This window comes from Xenopus tropicalis, chromosome 6, assembly GCF_000004195.4.
Source record: "Xenopus tropicalis strain Nigerian chromosome 6, UCB_Xtro_10.0, whole genome shotgun sequence".
NCBI classification, from domain to species: domain Eukaryota; kingdom Metazoa; phylum Chordata; class Amphibia; order Anura; family Pipidae; genus Xenopus; species Xenopus tropicalis.
The window spans coordinates 143,328,027-143,340,174 of NC_030682.2; the positions used below are offsets into that span (position 1 = coordinate 143,328,027).

Here is a 12,148-nt window from a genome sequence, read left to right on the forward strand (position 1 = left end):
TGCTTCTTGAACATTTCCCCATGATAGTGTTTATCTGTTTTCCATATGTTCCCCATGTCTCCCACTGCTTAATATTGAGCACTGGCTCCACCAGGGGGCACTCTCAGGCAGCCTGTGCTTATACCATTGCAATGTAGTACAGTTGAAAGAGTGTCATTCTTAGCTTTGCTGTTCATTTCTTCTCATTGAAGGATTATTGGCATCTAAAGCAGTTAGTTTGGACGACGCAGAAAAGAAGGACCGTGTCTCAGAAAAGGCATCCAGGCTGGAGGAGGTATGAAATGGGAGAATTTGTCTTTTGCAAGATCCCAGCAGGGACCCACTACAGGGCTTTAAGTTACTGAAACTATTCTCAAGCCGCTAAAATCAGTGCCTGTTTCTGGATCAGTGCTTTTGAGCTGTAAAATCCACACGCTGATTTTTGTTTTTCTAACTTGGTTTTGCCAACCTGCCTCTGTGTCGTCCCACTATGTTTGTCATTCGTGCTCGCCTGTTCCAACGACATTACAGGCAGACCAGATCCAGTGTCCACCATAACCTGGAGTCAGGGTGCTTATACATTTCCTGCTGTAGTCATAGTCACGCTAATGACTTACTGCAGGCAAATCCACCCGATGGCAGCCATTGTGGTGCCCGTTGATGACACTTTTCCACATTATCTGTTTAGATAGAATGTTTAAATATTCATTTGTTTCATTAGGGTCATGAAAAGCACTCTCCTGCTTAGAAAAAAACAAATAATAAGGAATGAATATGGCATTTTGAAACGAGATCAAGCATAGCTAAAATTAGTATAATGGGGAAATTGTAAATGAAGGAAATTGAGATTTCCAAATTTTGGATTTTAGCTCAATAACTATATCTCCTTGCCAGCCAACAGCATTAGAATGTAAGCTCTTCAGAGCAGGGGCTTATTGAGTTACTATATTAGAAATAGAAATCCATATCATATTTGGTTGTCTTTGCTGTAAAGCTAATGATTACATAAGAAAAGATTGTTTGCAAAATGACAAAATACAGATTTAATATGAATATAATATGACTTGCCAGCTCCCTCAAGGCAAATTTAGAAAATGATATTGTCTGAAAATTGATACTTTATTATTATTATCCTTTTAATGTGATGTGATGAGACATGTGATGCAGCACTTTATAGAGCAGGCCTAAGGTTTAGCGTTTTGTAGAAGATAGTAATTCAAGGAGAACTCTCAAGCCTAAATAGGAATATGGATAGAAATGCTGTATATTTTTTTATATTACACTTTGCCTGCCATAGAAGCTGATGCCACAGTGCTGGTTACTAAATTCTGATGCAGACTGCACCGGTTTCTGAGCTGCCATGTAACGAGCATTTGAATTGATTACGAATCAGCCCTGTATTGTGAATGTTTTATATTGTATATATACAGTATATTGTGGGTCCCTAAGCTCATTAAGTGACAGATGTACAGGGAATCGGCAGAAAAGAAGATAAAGAGCTACTGGGGGCATCTTTGGAGGCACATATCTTCCCTGCTAAAGGGCTGTGGGGGCCTTGGGCTGGTAAAAAAAACCACCAAAACATAATGTAAAGGATTTTCAACCTAATTATTTTTTAATCTTTAGTTCCCCATTAAGCTCATTTGCTTTGCAGAGTTCAGTTTCTCCAGCAGCCAGAAGGCAGATTGATTTTGAGACCCTTGGGTTCATTTAGAAGCACAACTGCAAAGCGGAGGTACTTTGCTTCCATATATAGTCCTTATACATGGTGAGTAGCGCCATTGTACTCATTGCAGAAACTCCCTCTCTTGATGGGTTGTTACTTCCTGGGTTCTTTTAATGGATTTGCACCATCACACACAACTAAGTAGTATTGGGAATTCCCATGCCCGTGGTGCCACGAGCCAGAATGTAGTTGAACACAGCTCTGTATTTACAGCAAGTATGTCAAATACAATAGGCACCACATAAAATATTTACATTAGGGTTCATCTAGGCACTATTGCTGGGGGACTGGTGGGAAGTTCAGATGCAATTTGCAGTTTTCGTGGGTGCTTTTTTATATATATATATATATATATATATATATATATCACTTTTTGAAGAAGAGAAGAAAATTAGAGCAAGGTTTTAACATGTAGAGTTAAATAAATATGCAAGGAAAGGGTTAAGCGGCCTAAATCCTCCTTACCTATTTCCTTCTTAGTCCTGTACTAAGGAGAAGTTACTGTATAACAGTGTGTTTGGGCTTTTGGGTTAGAGAATGTGGCCTAATGATACCAAGACATTGGTAGCTTATAATGCACTCAGAGCCTCTACAGATGGACACTTTAAAGCTCTTATTAGCACATAAAGAACAATTCAGCAGGTGCTAAAGAGAGAGGGGCTGTTCCTGCTGAATTGTGCTTAGTACAGGGGAATCCCTATGCTGCCATAGTTTTATGGTATGTCTCTGTACAGGCTATGAGCAAACTTAGGGGGCTGTTCCTGCTGAATTGTGTTTAGTGCAGGGGAATCCCTATGCTGCCATAGTATTATGGTATCTCTCTGTACAGGCTATGAGCAAACTTAGGGGGCTGTTCCTGCTGAATTGTGCTTAGTACAGAGGAATCCCTATGCTGCCATAGTTTTATGGTATGTCTCTGTACAGGCTATGAGCAAACTTAGGGGGCTGTTCCTGCTGAATTGTGCTTAGTACAGGGGAATCCCTATGCTGCCATAGTATTATGGTATCTCTCTGTACAGGCTATGAGCAAACTTAGGGGGCTGTTCCTGCTGAATTGTGCTTAGTACAGGGGAATCCCTATGCTGCCATAGTTTTATGGTATCTCTCTGTACAGGCTATGAGCAAACTTAGGGGGCTGTTCCTGCTGAATTGTGCTTAGTACAGGGGAATCCCTATGCTGCCATAGTTTTATGGTATGTCTCTGTACAGGCTATGAGCAAACTTAGGGGGCTGTTCCTGCTGAATTGTGTTTAGTACAGGGGAATCCCTATGCTGCCACCGGTTGCCGGTGTCCCTCCCCTGACACAGTTCCATTGATTCTCACTGAGCTGCCTGAGCAGTAGCAATGGGAAGGGGGAGGGGCAATTGCTGCTTGGAAGTCACTCCCACAATGAGCGCTTGGCCAATGAGTTTGGCCAATGTGTGTGGTTGCCTGGTTGCTTTGTGGCATCATCACCTTGTCTTTGCACTCATGTGCTGCCATGGTAATAGGGAAATATTTTTGCAAGCACTTCCTTTTTACATAACTAAATGTAAGTTATTGGGGGGGTCATATATGAACGCAAGTGCAAAGCTTAATATCGCATGTGTTTATATGCTGTTCTTAAAGCTACTTGCGTGTAAAAATTGTGTCTGTCTGAATAGGGTGCAAATAAGGTGGAATTAGTACATATAACTGCATATAGATTCTGGCTGCGCTTTGCACCTTGTGCTAAACTTGATAAATGACCCCTACTGTTTCTGGCATTGCAAGTAGTGACACAATTGCCACAATTGCCACATAAAGTCCATTGATGCCAGAATGCTTGCTCATGATTGGCCCACACAAATGTTTTTTTTTTAAATTGGTATATGGGAATCTGTTATACAAATACCCCTGGAATTTGTAGAAAATTGCTGCTTTCTGTGTTTGTAAATAAGCCATTTTGTTCATTTTGTAACTAGGTATTTTCTGTAGATATAGGAAAGAAGTAGTGTTAAGGGGGCATTTACTTACACTCAATTTATTTAGTTGGGCAAAATACCATTTTGTTGAAGGAAAAAAAAATTTACCATGCAACTGTGTCAAATCCGAAAGACAAAATACGCCATCTAAAACCTGTTGAGATCGTATAATGGCAATGGCAGACGTCCCTTTTACAACTGGAAAATCTCTCTTTGCTTCATGGGTTTAGAGGTTTTCGCGTATTTTTGATGCTGGGTTTTGTACGGCAGTATGAAAAAGTTATGGTTTTTGTGCGATAATATGAAAAAGTTGCCGTTTTCAGATTTTTTTCCTGCGTCTTTTTTTTCTTTTATTTTTTTTCAGTTCGGCTCTTTTAAAACACAAATGACTGCCATTCATGGAAATGAGTTTATTTGTGCTTTCAAATAAATTGCCAAGCAAATCCGAATGTTCGTAAATGCCCCCCCTTAGTGTTAGTATTTCCTGGGGAACCCTTAGGGGGAAGACACACAGAGCTACTAGTAGCAGCTACTTGTCACGGCTGCTAAAATAGACAATGCTGATCATTTACTGATAGTTGTCTCTACGTGTGTTTTAGCAGAGGCAATTCTCAGTATTGTCTATGGCAGGGGATTGTCTGGCGTTTAGTAGCTGTAAAAAAAAGTAGCTGCTACTAGTAACTGTGTGTCTTCACCCTAAGGGTGAAGACACATGGGGCTACTAGTAGCAGCTACTTGTCGTGGCTACTAAAACAGACAATGCTGATCATTTACTGGTAGTTGTCTCTACGTGTGTTTTAGCAGAGGCAATTCTCAGTATTGTCTATGGCAGGGGATTGTCTGGCGTTTAGTAGCTGTAAAAAAAAGTAGCTGCTACTAGTAACTGTGTCTTCACCCTAAGGGTGAAGACACATGGGGCTACTAGTAGCAGCTACTTGTCGTGGCTACTAAAACAGACAATGCTGATCATTTACTGATAATTGTCTCTACGTGTGTTTTAGCAGAGGTAATTCTCAGTATTGTCTATGGCAGGGGATTTTCTGGCATTTAGTAGTTGTGACAAGTAGCTGCTACTAAGTAACTCCGTGTGGTGTGTCTTCTAGGGATGCACCGAATCTGGGATTCGGCCTTTTTCAGCAAGATTTGGATTCGGCCAAATCCGCACTCCTGGCCGAACCGAATCCTTAAAATCACGTGACTTTTTGCCACAGAAACACGGAAGTTGTGCAGTGCGCGCTGCTCTTTAACCCTTCCATATCCTAATTTACATTACATACAATAGCGGCCAAAATTTTTTTACGAAGGGTTCGGCCCAATCCCAAAAGAGTGGATTCAGTCTTCTCCCGTTGAGTAGCAGAATGCTCCAATCAAGATAAAAAGAAATCCAATATTTTCCGTGTTCAATTATGTTTATATACCAGGCCCAGACTAGCAGTAGGGCTAGCAGTATGTAGATTGTGGCTAATGCCAGAGGGGCTGCCATAAGATGCCATAGACAGTTGCTATTTATTGGGCAGGGGGGGCTGTTGGGGTACTTGGAATGCCAGGGCTAGTTTTGAATCCCAGTCCAGACAGGGTATCCGCTCAAGCTCGCACTATGATCTAAGCACATTCAACATTGTATTTTGCTGGCAACAGGTATATAAGGTTATGCACTCTACAAACCCTCTTACGATGTTTCCAGTATTTCTCACGCAACCATTCTGCTTCCCCTGCTGTATTTGTGCACAGAGCCATCCCTTTCCCTTGGCCAGACCAAGTCTGGGATACATTTATCTATGTGACTATAAAGGGAATAAACTGACATTGCAAACTTCAGGTGTAAACTGGCTGGGGGTGTACATTCCCGCCGTGTCAGTCGAGCCATATGTACTTTTCCAACTATGTTTACTTAGTAGCGCTGTGATTGTTTTATAGGGGAACTAAAAGCCAACCTTTTGGTATTATATTGGGCAGTCCAGCCTGTCCTTCCTTCATTCTGACGCTGGGTATTGTCATTTAACCACAGGGCTGCAGGCTGGTCTTTGTCGATTTACACCGACTAGAACATTTATAAATTCCATTAAAGGAAAAGGAAAGGTAAAAACGAAGTAAGCTTTATCAAGAAAGGTCTATATAATACAGCCATAAGCACTCACACAAACGCTGCACTGAGTCCTCTATCAAAAGAAACACAGGATTTCTTTACTTCTTTTGTGTACACATGTTCTTCAGTGTCAGACTTCTCTCAGAAAAATTCTTCAGGGCACAGTCACAAATCTGGACAGCTCTCTCCTGCTCACCCCTCCCATTAGAACCCGCTTTCCCTCCCCAACTCTGCTGAGCTACCAGCAGCTAGAGCTGCAGCACGGAAGCTACTGAGACCAAGCTAAAATGGCAGCTGCTATCTTAAACAAACAGAGGGAGATTCTAGAGCTGTTTACTCAGGTATGGTAAAGCTTTCTGCAGAATAAATATAGGGTTCTGACTTGCACTAATGTGGCTAATCCATTGGCAATAAAATGCCAAAATGACTTTCCTTCTCCTTTAATCACGTTGTTTTCCTGTTGGGGGGGTGAAATAAAACTTGAAACTTGCAGAGCGGTGGTCCAGGCCGTTTACACCTTTAGCGTTATTACCTAAAATACTGACAGAGCACTTTCGCCGAAACTTTTTGTAAGATAACCCTTGCACTTGGCAAACAGAAATCCGCTTCATCTGTCATTCTCTTACGACTCCGTTTATTTTATAGGCGTACTAGTTACCAATAAAGTATTTTGTTAATAAAAACAAACAACAACAAAAAATATTTTAATAGGTTTTTAAAGGACAACACTCCCTAGCCTACAGTCGTTTAATGCAAAGCTGGAAGGTTCCATGTTTGTTAATTGTTACAACTGCCCGGTGTTGTTTTTCCTTTTTTTTTTTAATGTGCGATTGTTGCATAAAGTAGAAACCAATGAGTTGCATTTAAGTGTGGAAAGCAATGTGACTATTTTCTTATAGAGCTTGATCATGTTACAACCGTTTATTATTGAGTTGTAGTTCATGCCTTTCACCAATGTGAAAATGTGCAATAAAATCTGTTTATTTACATGTTGTGGCTATAATTCATACACATGTCAGCGTTGCCCGGGGATTTCATGACCAAACGACAGTGCGGGAGAGCGAGGATTTAAGCGAAAACATCTTCTGTTGGAAGAAGAAGACGGATGTTAATTGGAAAGAGCCGCCAATTGTTCCAGTTTGGGGTTTTTGAAGGAAAATACATCCCTAAAATTGACGTTTGAACACAGTAATGAAAGTTTTAACCGCTGCCTGATGGGGGCAAATGATTTAAAAAAACAAATAGAAAACGGGAAAACAAAAACAAAACGATTTTAGAAAACGTGATTTGTCTCTGGATTTCACCAGATCTGTGTTATGCGTTAATATATCTTATGGAGACAACTGGCATAAATATGTCTGTTAGAATGCATCACACAAAATCTAAAGTTCAGTTTGGGCTTCGGCCCAAGGATTTGGCTGCCAAGCCCCATCCAACTCTTAAAGGAGAAGGAAAGGTAAAACCTAAGTAAGTTTTATCAGAAAGGTCTATGTAAAAACAGCCATAAGCACTCACAGAAACGCTGCACTGAGTCCTCTATCAAACAAGATATATTGTCTTCTTTTGTGTACACATGTTCTTCAGGATCAGACTTCCTTCTATCAGAAAAATCCTTCAGGGCACTGGCATGAGTCTGCTCAGTTTGCTCCTCTCTCCCCTTCCCATCAGAATTCGCTCCCCCTCCCATCTCTGTGTAATCTGAGCTGCAGCAGGAAGCTACTGAGACCAAGCTAAAATGGCAGCTGCTATCTTAAACAAACAGGGGGGGTTTATAGGGCTGTTTACTCGGGTATGGTAATGCTTTCTGCAGAATAAATATAGTGTTCTAGGTGGCACTAATGTGGCAAATCTATTGGCAGTAAAATGCCAAAATGGCTTTCCTTCTCCTTTAAAAGATGGGAATTTTATAATTTTTTTTTAAATTTGAATACAGACCTTGAGATCAGTCTATGAAACTTTTCTGGATTTTATGCATCTCTACATTTAGGTATCCATTAATTATTAGTATTTTAATGTAAAGGTTCATGAGTATGGCCACTGCATGATCTCAGACACAGGGTTGCCTTTTCTGTTTGAGATGTTCCCCTGCGTTCCAGCTACTTTATACGCTTCCATCTCAGTCGCTTGCTAAGGTGTAACTTACACAATGAGTAAGACACAGATTGCACAGGGTTTGTCACCCACACGCTCTGGTGCTGCTATGGGACTGGGGATAACATAGGGCTGCATTGCCTCTAAGGGTGAAGACACACAGAGCTACTAGTAGCAGCTACTAAAATAGACAATGCTGATAATTTACTAATAATTGTCTCTATGTGTGTTTTACCAGAGGCATACGTAAAGTTATCTTAAAGGTCAACCACCCCTTTAACTATAAAGTTCATATTGTTTCCTTCAGGTCCCTGCATTCTTCTTCTTCTCTTTATCTGCACTATCATTGCACTTAGCCCAATCTACTGACCATATAGTGTATGCATAAAGCCTTATTGCCTGATTGTGCCTTACCTCTGCAATGCCCTACCTTCTTGCATTAAGGGAAGGCTCCCCACTTACCCTTTCCGCAAAGCTCCATAAAAAAATCACTTTCTAGGAGAGCACTTTGCTTGTCTTTCCCTGCAGCAATATACCCCCCTCACCCTATGCCCATTTTGTTTCTCTCTTTTCATCCTAATAGATTGTAAGCTGTTTGGGGCAGGGACCTCATCCCAACTGTGTATTGAAACTCCTAGCACTCAAGTACTTTTTTTTTCATGGTTTAATTTATATTAACTGTGCCCTGTTTGTGTTCATGCCTTGTAAAGCCCTGCCTTCATATGTGTTACTATATGAATACATAAATACAATACAGGTATGGGACCTGTTATCCAGAATTCTTGGGACAAGGGGTGTTTCTGTTATTTGGTTCTCCATACCTTGTCTATTTAGAAATCATTTAAACATGAAATAAACCCAGTAGGACTGTTTTGACCCCAATAAGGGGCAATTATATCTTAGTTGGGATCAAGTACAGGTACTGTTTTATTATTACAGAGAAAAGGGAATCATTTAACCATGAAATAAACCCAATAGGGCTGTTCTGCCCCCAATAAGGGGTAATTATATCTTAGTTGGGATCAAGTACAGAGAAAAGGGAATCATTTAACCATGAAATAAACCCAATAGGGCTGTTCTGCCCCCAATAAGGGGTAATTATATCTTAGTTGGGATCAAGTACAGGTACTGTTTTATTATTACAGAGAAAAGGGAATCATTTAACCATTAAATAAACCCAATAGGGTTGTTCTGCCCCAATAAGGGGTAATTATATCTTAGTTGGGATCAAGTACAGGTACTGTTTTATTATTACAGAGAAAAAGGAAATATTTTTTTTTTTTTTTTTTTAAAAAGTGAATTATTTGATTAAAATGGACTGAATGGGAGGTGACCTTTCTGTAATTCGGAGCTTTCTAGAAAACGGGGTTGCAGATAACAGCTGGATAATACCAGTATATTTTATGGAATTTTCTGGGCATGTCCAATAATGCTGTATGAATACAAATAATTCCCTTGTATTGATGATATATAACCTCTGCAGAGGAGTATTTCTGGAATTTTCTGGTACATCCCTGTGGCACTTAAATGTTTAAAAAAAATTATTAACCTGAGATGTCTGGGAAGCCGATATCTTATAGCCAGACAGATTCGCCGAACCACAGATGATGATTAACAAAGAACACACAGTGTCAAATAGATTTGGTTCTGTTCGTTTAAAGGAAGTTGACAATTATATATCTGTCTGAAACTTGTATATTAAAAAAAAAAAACAATGGGGGTCATTTATCAACACTGCGAAAATTTGCCCATGGGCAGTAACCCATGGCAACCAATCAAATTGTTTAATTCATTATTCCTCCTGCAGCTGGCTGGAAAAAGCCTATCACTGATTGGTCTCTATGGGTTACTGCCTGTGGGCATATTTGCCCAGTGTTGATAAATAAGCCCCAATGTATTTAAGTGCTTTAAAATTCAATCATTAACCTGGAGCCTTGGGTCCTTATATGGTAGTGCAGCTCATAGGTGATAATAGCCATATGTTTTGCAATTGGGGCTAAATTATTGCCTATGTATATTAGGGATGCACCGATGAACCATTCAGTTTGGGATCCGACTCCGAATCTCGTGACTTTTTGTCACATAAACACAGAAGTTGGAACACTTTTAGCTGCGTGCAGGGTGCTCTTTAACCCTTCCATATCCTCATTTACACATCTAAATTAAGATTCGGTTCGCTATTCAGCCAAATCCTTTACGAAGGATTCAGGGTTCGGCCGAATCCAAAATTAGTGGACTTGGTGCATCCTTAATGTATATATAAATAATAGAAAATGAACATGTATATAACTGTACTTGAATTGACCCACTGAGATATACCTTGCTTTATATCCTTTGTGAATATATAGTGAATCCTGTACCCCCTATTGTGATAATATAAGTCACCGGGGAGTTCCATGACCATATAAAAGCAAGTGGCCGAAGGTCATGGAAGTCAGAGGTGACTTATAATATACTTATATTTTACAACAGTGGGTACATAATGATGTGATAATTACAAAAATAATTATGTTTTAACATATCAATTTATTATGTAATTTATGTCCCGTGAATGAGTCATGTGACATAAATTACATCACTAACCACCACTTTTTTATGGCTCTTGTGTATTATATTTATAATATATATTTATACAGGATATTTGTGCAGTTGGTCAGCCTTTTTTTTTATCTACAAATCTGCCACTCATACTGCTTCGCTGTCTACTGAGCTACCTGAGACATGGTGCTGATACACTGATTGCCTGATGTGTGTTTCCCAAATGTGGCCATATTGCATCAATATGTATTTGTATCATTATGTATAGTACTCGCTACGGGAGCTCAGTAGGTACAGTAGAGTCAGTACTGGCAACTGGATACCAAATGTGCTCACATCATATGGAGCAAAGTAAATACTAAACACTAAATGCTTGGGTCCCAATACCAAATGCACCACACACAGCTGAACTGAACATACTGAACTGAATCCACTCCCTCCTTTGCCTATTCAGGTTTGAGAAAGATAAAAAAAAAAGTGTTTTAATAAGGGTTTTGATGTGGCCTTTGCCCAATGTGAACTTTTTTTTTTTTTTTTTTTAAATCTAATATAGAAATAGTAATTCTGTCTGGTCTTCAGTGGATGGAAATATATTTACTGGAAAAATAGCACATTTGGGACCAGATTCAGTTGGATAGACCAAAAGAAAATCAACTTTAAAAATGTTAGTTATTTGATTTAAATGGAGTCTGTGGGAGGCAGCCTTCCCATAATTCAGAGCTTTCTAGATAATGGGTTTTCAAATAATGGATCCTATACCTGTATCTGAAAACATGAAGAACTGGGCCCCATTACTAATATATATATATCCAAAATATCTTGTCTCTCTTTCAAGATATCGAAATATCCCAGTTATTTGATACCGGCACACTCACACATGGCTGTTAGTGAATGGCCTTTAGTGGTTTCCCTACATTGTATGTGACGGCTATGGGCAAATAAGCACCGCGTCTCTCCTTTCCAGGTTCCCTATTAAATTGATCCCAATTCTATCTTTTAATTAGGGATTTGCTGAGAATCCAGTAATTGGCCAAATTGAGGCGCATTTTACAGGCTTTGGGTTCAACAAAATACGCATTGCCCAGCCAAACCATATCAGAACCCTTATATTCACGCAATGTTAAAATCTTGGGCAACTAAATGTGGCAAATTTTCTATTTTTTAATTTTCCTCAATTCTTTGTAATTTGTATTCGGTTTGGTAGGCAGCCACTTCTTCTGTGGAAGATTCTATATTGGACCAAATACAAAAATGTTGGATTCGGTACATGCCTGATACAAAGAAGATGACTGTGTGTTATGAGAGGCTACAGTTGTAGGCATTGTCGTTGAGATAATGACTTTATGTATATTAATATCAACTTTTTGTTCTGCCTGTAATGTACGAACCCTACATCAGCGCGCCGGTGGTATGTAATGCAAATATAACCGTCATCTTATTTTCTCCCATTCAGGCGATTTCTCCCAAACCTCAGAAACAAAATGAAGGTGACATTAGCCACCCTTGCAGCACACTGAAGCCCACCCTGCTCCCGGCAGCTTTGTCTTCAGGGAAAGCTCGCAACAGGAAAGACAAACGTGACCTTGGAGATGCCTCAGGGTGTAAAAAGATTCCCATGTCCCCTATTGTTCCAGACTTAACGCAAGGCGAGGACCTCACCATTATCCCCAAATTCCTCTCTTTTTTTTTCCTTTTCAGAAATACGTGTAGTAAACACAACTTGTGGGTTGGGGGGGCAAAGCATGATTCCCCTGGGAATGGCGTTTATGGAGCAAATATACGCC

The 12,148-nt window shown here is 39.9% G+C and overlaps 1 protein-coding gene across 3 annotated transcripts in view; it reads left to right on the forward strand.

Annotated features, from left to right (window-relative positions):
- phf20l1 (PHD finger protein 20 like 1) overlaps window positions 1–12,148 on the forward strand; it is a 57,181-nt gene that overhangs the window by 25,794 nt on the left and 19,239 nt on the right. For 2 of the 3 annotated variants that reach the window (XM_012965165.3, XM_012965166.3), the window contains exons 8-9: window positions 192–274; window positions 11,818–12,010. In XM_012965165.3, coding sequence (XP_012820619.2) covers window positions 192–274; window positions 11,818–12,010 — 276 coding nt within the window. Of the gene's footprint in view, window positions 1–191; window positions 281–11,817; window positions 12,011–12,148 lie in introns of those variants that run through there. The other variant, XM_004915044.4, reaches the window with a different exon arrangement.